Raw genomic sequence first — 13,115 nt, forward strand, 5'->3', positions numbered from 1 at the left:
CCCCGCGCTCTATTCAAAAACGTTGATGAATTTGTGGACACCATTTTCTAAGCAACCAGAGCGAGAGAGAGCAACGAGAGCGAGAGATGAGATGGTAGCGACTTACAAGAACGAAAACGCGGGAGTTACCGATTTTTAAAGAAACTATCGGTACCCGTGCGATGTACGGGATTGGGTAAAAAAATAAAATAATGCATTTATAAATACTTATAATTAAATACTGTAATTAATAATATGAATTAATTAAATAATACTGTATTACAATAACATATTAAAATTATGTTGTAATTAACTAAATACAAAAATACTACAATTAATTAAATATATACTATATTAATTAATTAATTAAATGAAATACTGAGAAAGAAAGCTTTTGATTCAAACTCGGACCGGAGGTCCACCGACCACCGCCACCAATTGGACCGGCGGGTTGACTCAAAAGGAAACTCCCCATTTAATTTCGGAGAAGGCAAGAAGGAATAGTAAACGTGTTTTCACAGTTCCGTGTTAATGGATGGTGGTCGGACTCCAATATAAAATCCGGTGGAAGCTTAGAAAGTAGTAATAAAATGCGGCAGGCTACCTCTCCATTTCCGAGAAGGCGAGAAGGAATAGTAAACGTGTTTTCTGAGTAGAAGCTTAGAATCAGTAATGGAGTTGTGTTGCAGTCATTGGTACGAAGAATTTGGAGAATCGGTCACTGAATGGAACTCCGTTGGTGATTGGTTTGAGCGTAAATACGTTGATTTTGAATTTATTCTCGTTGGAAAGCTTTTAGGTCGGCAGACTGGACTCAGTACTCTCCAGCTTCTCGAGATATGGAAACTAGAAGATGTAGTTGATATAATCGGAGTGGGGAATGGGTTTTATTTGTTGAGATTCTCTTGGGAAAGTGATTTTCGAAGAGTAATGGACTTCGGGTCCTTTCTTTACAGATACGATGTATTTGGATAGAAGGTGACTCGAGGTTGATGATGGAGATGGTAAATGATTTGCGAGAGCCTCAATCAGAAGTCAAGTCATTGGTCAAAGAATGTCAAAGTCTTCTCAAGCAGTTCAAAGGCTGGGTAGCACGACACGAGTACAGAGAAGCAAACCAGTCTGCTGATCATTTGGCCAACCTAGCTGTATATGCAGATGAATGTGAAGAATGGTATAGCGAACCTCCTCCGTCATTGATTCCTTTGCTCCAAGATGACTTCATGGGCCGTTTGTCCCCTCGGTTAGTGTTGTAGATACCTTTTTGTTTTTGTTGTTTATTTATTTATTTTTTTTGTATATATAAAATTCATATCTTTATTCTTTTGGTAAATTTGTATAAATTTCAGATATTTCTAATTTATGCTATTCCTTTAGTAAATCTGCATTTTTTCTTTGAATCATCCAATGAAGTATCTGTGCCATCATGGTATAATATATATAGCAATGGTTTTTTAAAACCGTTGCTAAAAGCTATCTATGGCATCTCAGTTTAGGCGAGACTGAGAAAGAAAGCTTCGTTGTTGGGGAGACTATTTTGCAGATTCCCTCAAGAGCAAATGGGGTTCTTGCCTGAAAGGGACTTTGAGAGTTGGATGAGCTTCGACATCATCCCAATGATCTCAAATGCTAAGACACCAGCACTGGATATATTACCCATTTTGTTGGTTGTTGTAGTTGTTCAAACCATGTCTGTCTCCAGAGCCATGGATTTAAAGGCTGAAGAAAGATGGGAATGAGGAAGCGGTATTATTGCTTTTTTTTAGGAAGAATGAAAGGTGTTGAGAAGATACGGAGAAGAAAATGCTTGAAGAATAGAGTTGTAGAGAAAGAGAAGTTTAAATGCCAGCCTTTATTGATATACTTCAAAGAGGTTTTAGGGAATGTGAAGAGTAAGTGCATAGGACCATTTGATCGGAGAGTCCTTGGTCGGGGTATTTTAGGAAATTAACACTAAATGGGTAATTTCAAGGGTAAAATTAGTATTTAAAAAAATCAATTCTCTTTTTCCTCGGAAAAGATAACAAAGGGGAGGTATTTATACATTTCCCTAAAATTCTCTTTTTGTTTAGATGCATGATGGTTCTGTAACTCCCACCACATACTATCATTTATTTCTTTTAAGATAATCACTTCACTTAATCCTAATTGGAAATACTAAAACCTTAATAACATACTATCATTTATTTCCTAGATCTAAGTTGCTTTCCACACATAGCTTGCTACCTATAAACGATCTATTATGAGTCAAAACTCATAATAAACTATAGTCATTTCAAATCTTAGAAACAGCCTCTCTGTAAGTGCAGGGATAAGGCTGCGTACATCTGTCCCTCCCCAGACCCTGCATTGGTGGGAGCCTGCACTGGGCTGCCCTTTTTTTATTGAATTAAGAACATGTTCGAAGCAAAAACCATTGTTTTTTTTTTTTTTTTGTTAAATTCAGAAACAAGGTTAATTTGTTTTTTTTTGTATTTTTGTTTTTTCCTGTTGTTGTACACTCCCCAAGTTGTTTAATCTGATTATCAAAACAATGAAAATGCTTGCTGAGTGGAGAAAAAGTAAAATGCTTCCCATATATAACAAAACATATGATGATACAAAGTTATAATAATCATTGAGGCATTAAGCTTATAAGACATACAATGAAATTTCGGGAGATGGTGTTTGAACCACAATTAATATATGAAGCTAGTATATTAAAGATCTAATTTGGTTCCATGCTAAGGAGATCAACAACGGAAGCATATGGTAGTTGAGTGTATTAAAGATCCTTTTTCTTAGGAGATTAACTAATAACTTCAGGAAGAGGAAAGATCACTCAATGTTCATTGATTGAGAAAAAGCATATTGTAGGGTCCTCTGCAAAGTAAATTAGTCAGTTTAAGGAAAGAAAGGGCCTTCAAGTAGGTACATTGATATCATTAGGGATATGTGTTAAGGGGTAATAACCAGTATGAAAACTCAGGAAAGGGAGCCCAAAGATTTCCCAATCACAATTGGGTTACACTAAGGAACGGCACTTAGCTCCTACCTTTTAACATTATCCATGGATAAACTGACTAGGCATTTACAGAAAGTCTCATAGTGTATACTATTTGTTAATGATATAGTATTGATTGATATGACTAAAGATGGATTGAATTGAAATCCAAAACAATGACACATACACACAGACTTATGACTCTTAATTTGGTTCCTAAATCACTATCTTATCTTGAAACCTTTTGATTTTAAAGCATATATCCATTGTTTTGGATTTGTTTGTGTGTACTTGTTTCGACTGAAACTTCTCATGACAGCCTTATTTTGAGCAGCTTAAACAGTGGTTTTGGAACATACGCATGGATGGAGCAATGTAGATGAGCTTCACTTATCCTAATGAAAAAGAAGCTTAATCCTTGTACGGTGGGGACAAAACCCAATAATGAATGTAAATCCTTTGAGGGATGGCCCACCTTGCTATAAGTTCTTTCTTTTTTTTTTCTTTTTTGGAAAATGTAATGTAATTTTATTAGAACACCACAGCTTTACAGACTATAGATAATCAAGATTGGCTGTTGAGCAAGGTCCCCTGTAACTACAGCCCAAGAACCCAATCTTCCAATAGCAGATCTGATCATCTCCTTAAACTGATGATGCTTGCCTTAGAAGACTCTCTTGTTCCTTTCAGTCCAAGCAGTCCACACCACCACTGTAGGAATCGGACCCCACAACAACTTTCCATTTTCACTTAAACCCCATGGGATACCAGCCAGTTAGGTTCTCTCTCAAGGTCCAGGGGGGTACCAAAGCCAAACTTAACAGCTCCCAGGAAGTGCAGTGAGATCTCACACTGTAGGGCAATGGATATATCAGTGATCCAAATTCTCTGGCACCTTCGCACAAAACTGACAAGGTTAGTCTTGTATCTGAATACCTCTCCTAAGCAGGCAATCCTTCATTAGACCCTTCCCAAGGGCAGCAGACCAAATAAGGTCTCCAAATCCACTTACAAGGAAACTTGTCTTGGCCAGCAGAGAGTAAACTCTTAACATTGAACTAACTGAGAAATAGCCACTCTTCTCCCATTTCCAAAGCCACTCATCCTCCTGTCCCACCCTAATAACCCAATTGTTTGAAACTTGGAGCAGCTCCAGGACACTATCAATTCCGAATACTGAGGATTTGTTCAAAATCTGGGGTTCCAACCCACGATTCCATTCTGTCATGGATAAGACTGTTATGAGTAATTCCTCTTGGACTAAGAGAAAGAGACCAAATTAAGAAGCAATAAGTGGGTGGAGTTATTGTAAAGAGACTGGGCCGAATGGGCCCTAGTATCTTTTCTTGTAGTATGTTTTTATTTATTTGTTAGTTAATAATGGTTCTGTTATTTCCTTTTGCTAGTTCTCATTATGTTATTGCCTAGCTGGCCGCCCATTCAAGAGTATACTTGTAACTATGTTAATATTGAAGTTTAGTAAAAGGATTAGAGAAGGGAGGGAAGAGACATTTGAACTCTTCTTCTTCCTCCTCTTTTCTCCATCTTCTTTCTCTTGTACTGCTATTCTCTTCTATTCTTCCTTTTTTTCTCATTATTTTTTTTCAAGTTTACATCAGTTTTAGAGGACTGATTCACATCTTGGTATTAGAGCAGGTTTCTTTTTTCATTCTTTTCTTCTTTCTCTTTTCCCATACACCCTTCGATTAAGAGAGTGTATGGAGACACCTATATATATCAGATTGAATGGAAGTATAAGAGAAAATTGAGGAAAACGGTGGTGTAGTAGATCCAAACTACTATAGCAAATTATCTCGCACCATCTAGGGATAATATAACTTGATTCTTTAAGCTGTTAATTCCCATGGTAGAGCTTTCAATTTAAGAGTCCAAAGAAGATTCAACCAACAAGTGCACAGATTCTTTATCATAGTTCTCTTTCACCCATGAGTTCTTACCAACTCCACGTCCTCGTAAGTAGTCTAACTCCACAACAACTTCTCTCATTGTTGGTCTCTCTTCCCCGCTCAATCGTAGGCATTGTTTTGCAATCTCCGCAACTCCTTGAAGTTGCGTACGATTTCCTCCATGCATGACTTCATCATCTAGGATATCAAAGAGACGGTTCTGTTTCATTAATGAAACAAAATACTTTGCCATATTTTTCTGTTCTTTAGGCCTGCCATCAGAATAAATCTTCTTTCCTGTTAATAGCTCCACAAGGATTGCACCAAAGCTATAAACATCACTCTTGTCAGTTAACTGTCTTGTTTGCATATATTCTGGATCTAAGTACCCAAAAGTTCCTTGTACAAGCATAGATAACTGCATTTGATTCAGGGGGACCAATCTTGAAGCACCAAAATCTGATACTTTTGCAGTGAATTTATCATCTAAGAGTATGTTCGTAGACTTGACATCTCCATGAATGATTGGCAGATCACCTGCTGAATGCAGATATGCAAGTGCTCCTGCAATTTCTGCCGCTATTCTTAATCGATCCTCCTATGAAAGCATAAACTTTTGTCTCCCATATCCATGGATTCGATGAAACAAGGTCCCCCTTGTAATAAACTCATAAACTAAAATTGGAACTGGGGTTTCTAAACAACAGCCTAATAGCTTCACCACATTTTCGTGATTGAGACGAGCAAGAATGACAATCTCATTTATGAATTCTTTAATTTGGATCTTGTTTGTCTCTTTGGACAATTTAATGGCAATATCTCTATCGTCTGATAACGTCCCTTTGTAAACTGTGCCATAACCTCCTTTACCAACGATTCGGCTCTCATTGTAATTGTTAGTTGCTTTTCTAAGTTCCTCTGAAGTAAATATCTTTAACTTTCTCTCACTATCGTCGCCATGCAAAGCAAGTAATTGTTTTAAAAATACTCCTCCATTTTCTTGGAAGAATTTTTGTTTGAGTTTACGTTTTTGAAAAACCCAGCAGCTCCATCCAACACCAATGATAAGGAACAATAACACGCAGGATCCTCCAACTACATATAAACAAACCAATTTACAGATAAGAAAAAAATATAATATTATTTAAATATGTATAGGAATTAGGCACATATACTGATCAGGTCAAGCATGGAGCTTTTTTAAATGACAATATAGACCAACAAAGAGGGGCCTATTGATTATCCATGCTAGGGCTGTCAATGGACTACCTATTGATCCAATCCAATTTGGTCCGCTATGAATCCATTACAAATGGATCAGGTCTAATCCAATCTGATGAATACTTTGGGTCATTCTGGACTGGCCCGATTCAATGTTTGGATTGCTGAATTTGTTTAAACTAGGTGTATTTTAGATTGGGTCGAACCCAAATTTGGTCCTTTGACACATGTACTCCAGTTATATATATTCAATCAATGGACCAGATATTGCTTGTTCAGTCTGACCAAATTCAATATAAATCCATTACAGATGGGCCAGATCCAATCCAATAAACACTTTGGACCATTAAGTCAGGATTGGTCCAATTCAATATGTCTTATTGGGTTGTCATTTAAATTGATTTTGATTCGAACTGGGTCGAACCCAAACCTGGTCTCATTGGCACCCCTAACCATGCGTTTCAATTAAAAAACAGACTATTTCAAAATAGAAACATTTTTCCTCCAAAGTGGTGAATCAATAAGTCAAATTATTTTTCCAAAAGATAAAATAGTCGAACCTATGACATCCCAATCAAATAATACAAATATAAACTTGGATAAAAATACGTAAAATGTGTAGAAAATAGATTAACACCTTTAAAAATATACTAATGGGGAGTGTGCGATGCATGGGATGGGACACTCCTCTTTGTCCTTTGCCCCAGCAAGTCAAGACACTCTCCTCCATCCCTGCTCCCGACCCTAGTGGTGGGGCAGGTTTGGGGTAAGGCACTCATTCCCCATTGGGGATGGAAAATCGCCAAATTTTCCTCATCCTGAAACAACCATCTTAAATATCTAATTTATGAATATTTTACAAAGGATTATGGGTATTTGAGGGTAGGGGTAGAATCAAGCCAAACTGAACTGAATAACTAGCTATTCGATCTCGGCTCGCCAAGACGGTATGAGGCTTGAGCTCAGTTAGGTTACACCAAAATTTGGGACAGATTCAAAGAAAAATTGGGGCCTGCGAGATTAAAGGCCCAGGTTAGGTTGCACGTTAAGAAAGTCATATACAGTAGAAAGAGTCTTGGGTGTTGGACAAAGAAGAATTTACTTAGGGCTGGCTCAGGTGGGCCTGAAGACTTTGCGTTGGAGAGACCGTTTCTTATTTTGTGCCGAAGCAGGGTGGGTCCTTCTTAGAGTTCGGATCTGCTAACCACAACACATTGCTGATCAAGCTCATCCAGCTGCGCATATAGACAATCCATGATGACCACAAAACAACTGGTGTTCTATATGCGTGGCTGGATGAGCATGGCCAGCAATGTGTTATGGTCAATAGATCCAAACTCTCTTGCTTGTGCTATCCTTTTCCCCTTCTTTGTTATCTTTTTTTTAAATAAAATTTTTATTTTATCGATAAGAGGTGATTCATTGGTGTGTTAGTTGATTCGTTTGAGTAGTGAGAGGAGGAAATCCAGATTCATATTGGAGACTTGAGGACAAACATTTTTTGGTCAAGTCAACTTGCTCACTTAAGAACAAACATTTTTGGCTTCAACGGGGTTAGCCCGTCCCCCATACACATATAACTCCCCAACCTGGTCACAGGCTTACAGCCAGCGGGCTTTTGTTAAATAAATTTGATCGGTTAGTTTAATTATAAGATAAATTATAAATGGAACTGGAAAAATATAATTAATATTACCTAAAGCAATCTCAATCACTCGGCTTTGGTTTTTAATGCAACCAGTACCAGATCCTCCCTTGAAGCCGTCTCCGTGAGTCCCCTTGGGGCACGAACAATTGTAACTTCCCACTGTATTTGTGCACACATGTGTGCAGTGACAATTATAGCCGCCGTTGGGGTTGGAGGAATCGGAGCAATCGGTGTTGTCTCCACATGCGTAGCTCGTCCGATTCTTTATTGCATAGGTGCAGTTGTCGTCGGGGATTACCCAGTCCAGCACCACTGGAGAGTCTGACGTTAAAGGTATGAAGACCATTTGGAATGGAAGTCTGGCAGCATCCAATGCCGGAACAGGAGCCATTAATCAGAGTTTCGTCGCTTGTACAAAATGAGATGCAACCGCTCGTAAAAGAATCACCTGATGACAATGAACTCGACATGTAGGCCTTGGTGTCGCAACCGATCGCCGTGAATTTGGTTCGGGTGCTCGAGAAGCTGAATTGCTTTGCCAGTGTGATATCTATTTCTTGGAACCCGTCATAGGTTCTACCACTTTGATTGTAACAGTCCATAGCAATCGGGATGTGGACGGTCGTTTGGCCTTCTAACGAGATATTCACGTAGGGTATGTTTCCTCCACCAGAATGAAGAAGCACTGGATGGCCAGATGAATGGTCACAATCTAAGTGGAAATTTGAGTCTCTGAAACAGTCTGAATCATTATTTCCAACTCCAAAGGGATATGGGATGTTCACTTCTCCACATTTTTCTTGGCAACCAAGCTTCGCCAAACTCTGAGAAGAAGTTGATGCCACATTCAGAAATAGGATTACTGACACGACGACAATCTTCCAACCCATCTCTCTCTCTTTGCAATTGTGCAGACCTGATTTTGTGTATCTGGTTTTAGGTAGATGAAGAACAGCGATTTGCTCGTAGCGGTATATATACACGATATTTTAGAACTCTGGGTAATTACTGAGACACTCCAACTGTTAGTCTGTTACCCTCTATAATTATCAAAGCCCCTAGCCGTGTTAATTGGTGAACATGAAGTTACCTAGTTGCCCTTATATATTATTTTTCTGCTAGCTTTGAAAGCAAAAGCAAAAAGAAGGAAGAAATCAATTTTAAGCGATATCTAATTTGGATTAATAAATACAAAAGATTGTATTATCAAAGGCCAAAGGCTACCTAAATCATATCTCTAGACAATTTTGATATCTTCGGTTCTTTTGTTGATTTGGCACATTGTTTGATATCTTCCTCCTTTCTTTTCCTCCATTGATGCACGAACAGTAGTACAATCTAATTCGTCATTGTTCAACAATTTGAGGGGTATTATATCTTTTTGATCATTTTATAGTAAACATTGACCAAACTAAAGTCATGTCAAATATGGGTGCTTTTAATAATTCTTGAATAATTAAGGAAATTTAAGCAATTTCCCTTAGTCTTAGTTTGGATGGACTGTACATATTTGTATTTGTACTTCCAAACTGAGCCTTGCGTTTTGAAATATCAGAGCATTCCTGCAACTGAGTTGCGGATGGTCCACCAAAGGCATCGCCATCAAACCACTGAATTGAATTGGTATTGACAGTTTGATTTGATGGTTTGATGGCAATACCTTAAGATAAGGATCTAATTCGCCACCTTTTCTCTCTCCTAGAGAAATCGGTGTTTTTCGCTAGGTGCTAGCGAACGCCCGGTGCTTGCATAGCCAGCTCCGGTTTCCATCGCTTCCACGCTGCGTTAGGTGGTATCAGAGCAGGGAATTCACCCAATAATGTCCAACCCAGACGGTACCAGTCGCAACCCACCCCGTGATGGAGATCAGGGGTTCCCAGCTGTTTGGAGAGCAATCGAAGAGCAGCGTACAGCCACATGTAACATCGAATGGCAGTTGGCAGAGGTGACTGAACAACTGCAAACCTTGTTACGGGAGGTTGTCCCACGGAACCGGGAAAATCCACAGCAGATCGAAGGAGACAACCACGACAGACCACCTGTCGCTACGGCGTCCCGACGTCCAGTTCTTGACGACAACAGTGATGATGATTTCGAATTTGGTGGTGCTCCAGTTCTTCCCGGCAACGACAGAAACGGTAATTTCAATCCTCGTAGGAATAATGATGAATTTAAACTCAAGGTAGATATTCCTACTTTTAGTGGAGATCTTGGTATAGAGGGACTTCTGGATTGGATCACAGAAGTCGATAGGTTCTTTGATTACATGGAAATACCAGAGGAATGAAGGGTAAAATTAGTAGCTTTCCGATTAAAGGGAGGCGCATCTGTTTGGTGGGAACGGATGAGAGAGACCCGGATGAGAGAAGGAAGGGGTCCTGTTCGAACCTGGAGGCGCATGAAACAATTAATCGGAGGTAGATTTTTACCTCCTGACTATGAACAATATATGTTTGAATCTTATCAGAGGTGTGCGCAGGGTTCTCGTAGTGTTAACGAATATACATCTGAATTTTTGAGATTAGTTGAAAGAAACCAATATCTGAAAGTGATAACCAACAGGCAGCTCGTTATCTAAGCGGTTTGAGACCGTCCATCAGAGACAAAATTGGTGTACAAATGGTTCTTAGTGTGCAGGAAGCAAGGAACCTAGCCTTAAAAGCAGAATTAATGTTCCAAGACAAGGCACGCAGTGATAATTACCGCCGGTACAGCGGGAGCGACAACAGACCGGCAACTGTCGACAGGAACAAATCAGTCCCCGCAGTACAACCTTCTCACCCGGCAAGCACAAGTAACGCCGGTAAGGCTACTACAGGAGGACATACTCGAGGTAATCCTTCCAACCCTCCTAAACCCAGTAATCCTTATGCAAGGCCTGCTCCTATTAAATGTTTTAAATGCAATGAGGTGGGACATAGATCCAATGACTGTCCCAGGAGGAAGGCAGTTAATATGATAGAAAGGGAGGAGGAAGAAGATATTGAGGAGGAAGTATATTGTGGGCCTGATGGGGAGGAAGAAGAGGGCCCATATGAACATGAGGAGTATACTTGTGTGGTAAGAAAATTAATGTTGTCCCAGAAAAATAAGGATACTTCTCAAAGTCACAGATTATTTCGTACCGGATGTACTGTCAAGGAAAAATTATTTAATTTAATTATTGACAGTGGTAGTCAGGAAAATATTATTTGCAGGGATGTCATCCAACAATTACAGCTGATTCCTGAAAATCATCCCAACCCATACACAATTGGGTGGATCAAGGAAGGAGGTGGCGTATGAGTGGAAGAACGCTGCAAGGTACCTTTTTCAATTGGTAAGTACCATGATGAAGCATATTGTGATATTGTAGATATGGATGCTTGCCATATTTTGTTAGGGAGGCCTTGGCAATTTGATACAGATGCAAGGCACATAGGTAGGAAGAATACCTACCAACTTGAAAAAGAGGGTACACATTATACTTTGTTACCCATAGCAGAAAAAAATATTTCAAATACTCTAAAGGCACATGAAAAGAATTTCCTTACCATCACCCATCATCATGCTGAATTTGTTAAAGAATGTAAGGATACGCATGAGATACATTTGTTAGTAGTAAAAGGAGAAGATGTTAATGATGAAAGTACAATTCCAGCTGAAATTCAGGGACTACTGGATGAATTTAATGATGTAGTTCTAGAGGAACTACCAAATGAACTCCCTCCCATGAGAGATATACAACACCATATTGATTTTGTTACAGGTGCTAGTCTACCAAACCTCCCGCATTACAGGATGAGTCCTAAGGAGAATGAAATCTTACGGGAAAAGGTAGAAGAATTATTGAAAAAGGGACACATTCAAATCAGCATGAGTCCTTGTGCAGTACCTGCCTTATTAACACCTAAGAAGGATGGCAGTTGGAGAATGTGTGTCGACAGCAGGGCCATTAACAAGATCACCATTGGGTACAAATTTCCCATTCCTAGGCTGGACGACATGCTGGACCAACTAAGCAGAGCTGTAGTTTTCTCAAAAATAGATCTCAGGAGTGGATATCATCAAATCAGGATCCGTCTCGGAGATGAATGGAAGACAGCCTTCAAGACTAGAGATGGCTTGTTCAAGTTGTTAGTCATGCCCTTTGGACTAACCAACGCACCCAGCACTTTCATGAGGCTGATGAACCAGGTATTGCGCCCCTTCATTGGTAAATTTGTGGTAGTCTATTTTGATGATATTTTGATATACAGCAAATCTATCACTGAGCATGTGGGACTTATTAGGGAGGTCCTGAAAACATTGAGGGAAAATAAATTATATGCCAATTTAAAGAAATGCATCTTTATGAATGATAATTTATTATTCCTGGATTTATTATAAGCAAGGATGGTGTGAAAGTAGATGAGGAAAAGGTGAAAGCCATTAGGGAGTGGCCGACCCCATCCACTGTCACAGATGTCAGGCGATTTCATGGGTTGGCAACCTTCTATAGGCGCTTTATTAAGAATTTTAGTAGTATCATGGCTCCCGTTACTGAATGCTTGAAAAAGGAGAAATTTCATTGGAGAGAATAACAAGAGCAAAGTTTTGCTTTCATAAAGGAAAAATTATGTACTGCTCCTGTTCTTGCCTTGCCAGATTTTAATAAATTATTTGAAGTTGAATGTAACGCCAGCGGAGTTGGCATAGGGGCTGTATTGTCCCAAGAGAAAAGACCCATTGCTTTCTTCAGTGAAAAATTATGTGAAGCCAGGAGAAAGTGGTCTACTTATGACAAGAAGTTTTATGCGGTGGTTAGAGCCCTGAAAACATGGGAACACTATTTAATTGCAAAAGAATTTGTTCTCTACACTGACCATCAAGCCCTAAAATATCTTAGTGGGTAAAAGCAATTAAGAAGTGATTTACATGACATATGGTCTGTTTTCCTAGACAAGTTCCCATATAAAATTGTGTACAAAACAGGACAGCAAAATAAGGTGGCTGATGCACTTAGTAGGCGCGTAGCTCTCATCAAGACCCTCAGTGTTGAGATTGTGGGTTTTGAGTGCCTAAAAGACTTATATGCCCAAGATGAAGACTTCCAACAGGTATGGGAGAAATGTGTGAATAAGCAGCCAGCAAAAGACTTCTTTATTTATGATGGGTTCCTTATGAAAGGGGAACAACTGTGTATCCCTTGCACCTCCCTCCGCAAAAAGATCATCAGGGATTTGCATGGGGGTAGATTAGCAGGACACTTAGGAAGGGACAAAACAGTAGAAGCAGTTAGGGGGTGATATTACTGGCCGAAATTAAGAAGGGACGTGTCTACCATCGTAAGTAGGTGCTATGTTTGTTAGACAACTAAGGGACAAACCTAGAACACAGGTCTCTACATGCCCCTACC

General features: G+C 39.3%; 1 protein-coding gene across 1 annotated transcript in view; it reads right to left on the reverse strand.

Moving 5' to 3' along the window:
* Positions 1–557: 557 nt before the first annotated feature.
* LOC148791439 (wall-associated receptor kinase 2-like) overlaps positions 558–13,115 on the reverse strand; it is a 58,773-nt gene continuing 46,215 nt past the window's right edge. The window contains 3 exon segments of the mRNA XM_088888181.1: positions 558–5,964; positions 7,787–8,134; positions 8,187–8,654. Coding sequence (XP_088744307.1) covers positions 4,844–5,964; positions 7,787–8,134; positions 8,187–8,654 — 1,937 coding nt within the window. The 3' untranslated portion in view covers positions 558–4,843.

Source organism: Nelumbo nucifera, chromosome 5 (genome assembly GCF_055504915.1).
Source record: "Nelumbo nucifera cultivar China Antique chromosome 5, China Antique-T2T, whole genome shotgun sequence".
Lineage (NCBI taxonomy): Eukaryota > Viridiplantae > Streptophyta > Magnoliopsida > Proteales > Nelumbonaceae > Nelumbo > Nelumbo nucifera.